The following is a 768-nucleotide window of genomic DNA, read 5'->3' as shown; positions in this document are numbered from 1 at the left end:
TCACACATGTACACGTGTACACTTGTTGCTTAACTTCATGGGCACACCACAGGAAAAGACATGATTTGGTTTACTTCAAGATATCTATCTCGGCTAACATCTCGGTATAATTTTTATCTGAAATTCCCAGGTATCAAGGGGCTTTTAAGCGAGAGTGGGCGAAGAAGAATGCGAGAGGCCCAGAGGAGACGAGAACTGGAGGAGCAGCGGAACAAGCGCATAGACCTGGACAACCCCAAGAACCCGTGGGGGATGCTGGCTCAGAACTGGGGTCGTAAGGAGAGCCAGGAGGAGGACAGAATCGATTATCAGGCGCTGTTGCGGAAGCATACCAAAGGTGGTGGAGGTCGTGTTTTGAAAATGTTGTCTTGGTTTTCGTCCGTGCGATTCCTGTTCTTGTATGATAGAATTATTGTCTTTTCTTTGTTCCTGGTGGATGTTAGGGATTATTTGTTTACTATTTCAGTTTTCTTTTTTCTTACTGGTTGCTTTTATATGTTGTGTTTTTTGTTCTTTATTTGTGGCGATTGGTTTTATTTATTTGTCGATGTTGATTACTTTTATTTGCTCCTGTTGATTGGTTTTACTTATTATTTTTTGTTAGTTTTAATTTCTTAATATGAAATATATTTAAATACAAGGCATTTGTATTCCATGTTTGTTTTTTTCTGCTTAACAATAGGGTCTTAGTAGAAATCTTGTATTTTAATGCCTGTTTGATTAATTTCTTGTATTTTTTTTTCTCATTTTTCAACTTCTATATTCTTC

General features: G+C 37.6%; 1 protein-coding gene across 1 annotated transcript in view; it reads left to right on the top strand.

Annotated features, from left to right (window-relative positions):
* LOC119588496 (nuclear cap-binding protein subunit 3-like) overlaps window positions 1-768 on the top strand; it is a gene marked incomplete at its 5' end in the record, with an annotated part of 35196 nt that overhangs the window by 33468 nt on the left and 960 nt on the right. The window contains 1 exon segment of the mRNA XM_037937140.1: window positions 131-337. Coding sequence (XP_037793068.1) covers window positions 131-337 — 207 coding nt within the window.

This window comes from Penaeus monodon, chromosome 24, assembly GCF_015228065.2.
Source record: "Penaeus monodon isolate SGIC_2016 chromosome 24, NSTDA_Pmon_1, whole genome shotgun sequence".
NCBI lineage: Eukaryota > Metazoa > Arthropoda > Malacostraca > Decapoda > Penaeidae > Penaeus > Penaeus monodon.
Note: the sequence above shows the minus strand (reverse complement) of the source record. Positions and strands in the feature narration are given on the sequence as shown.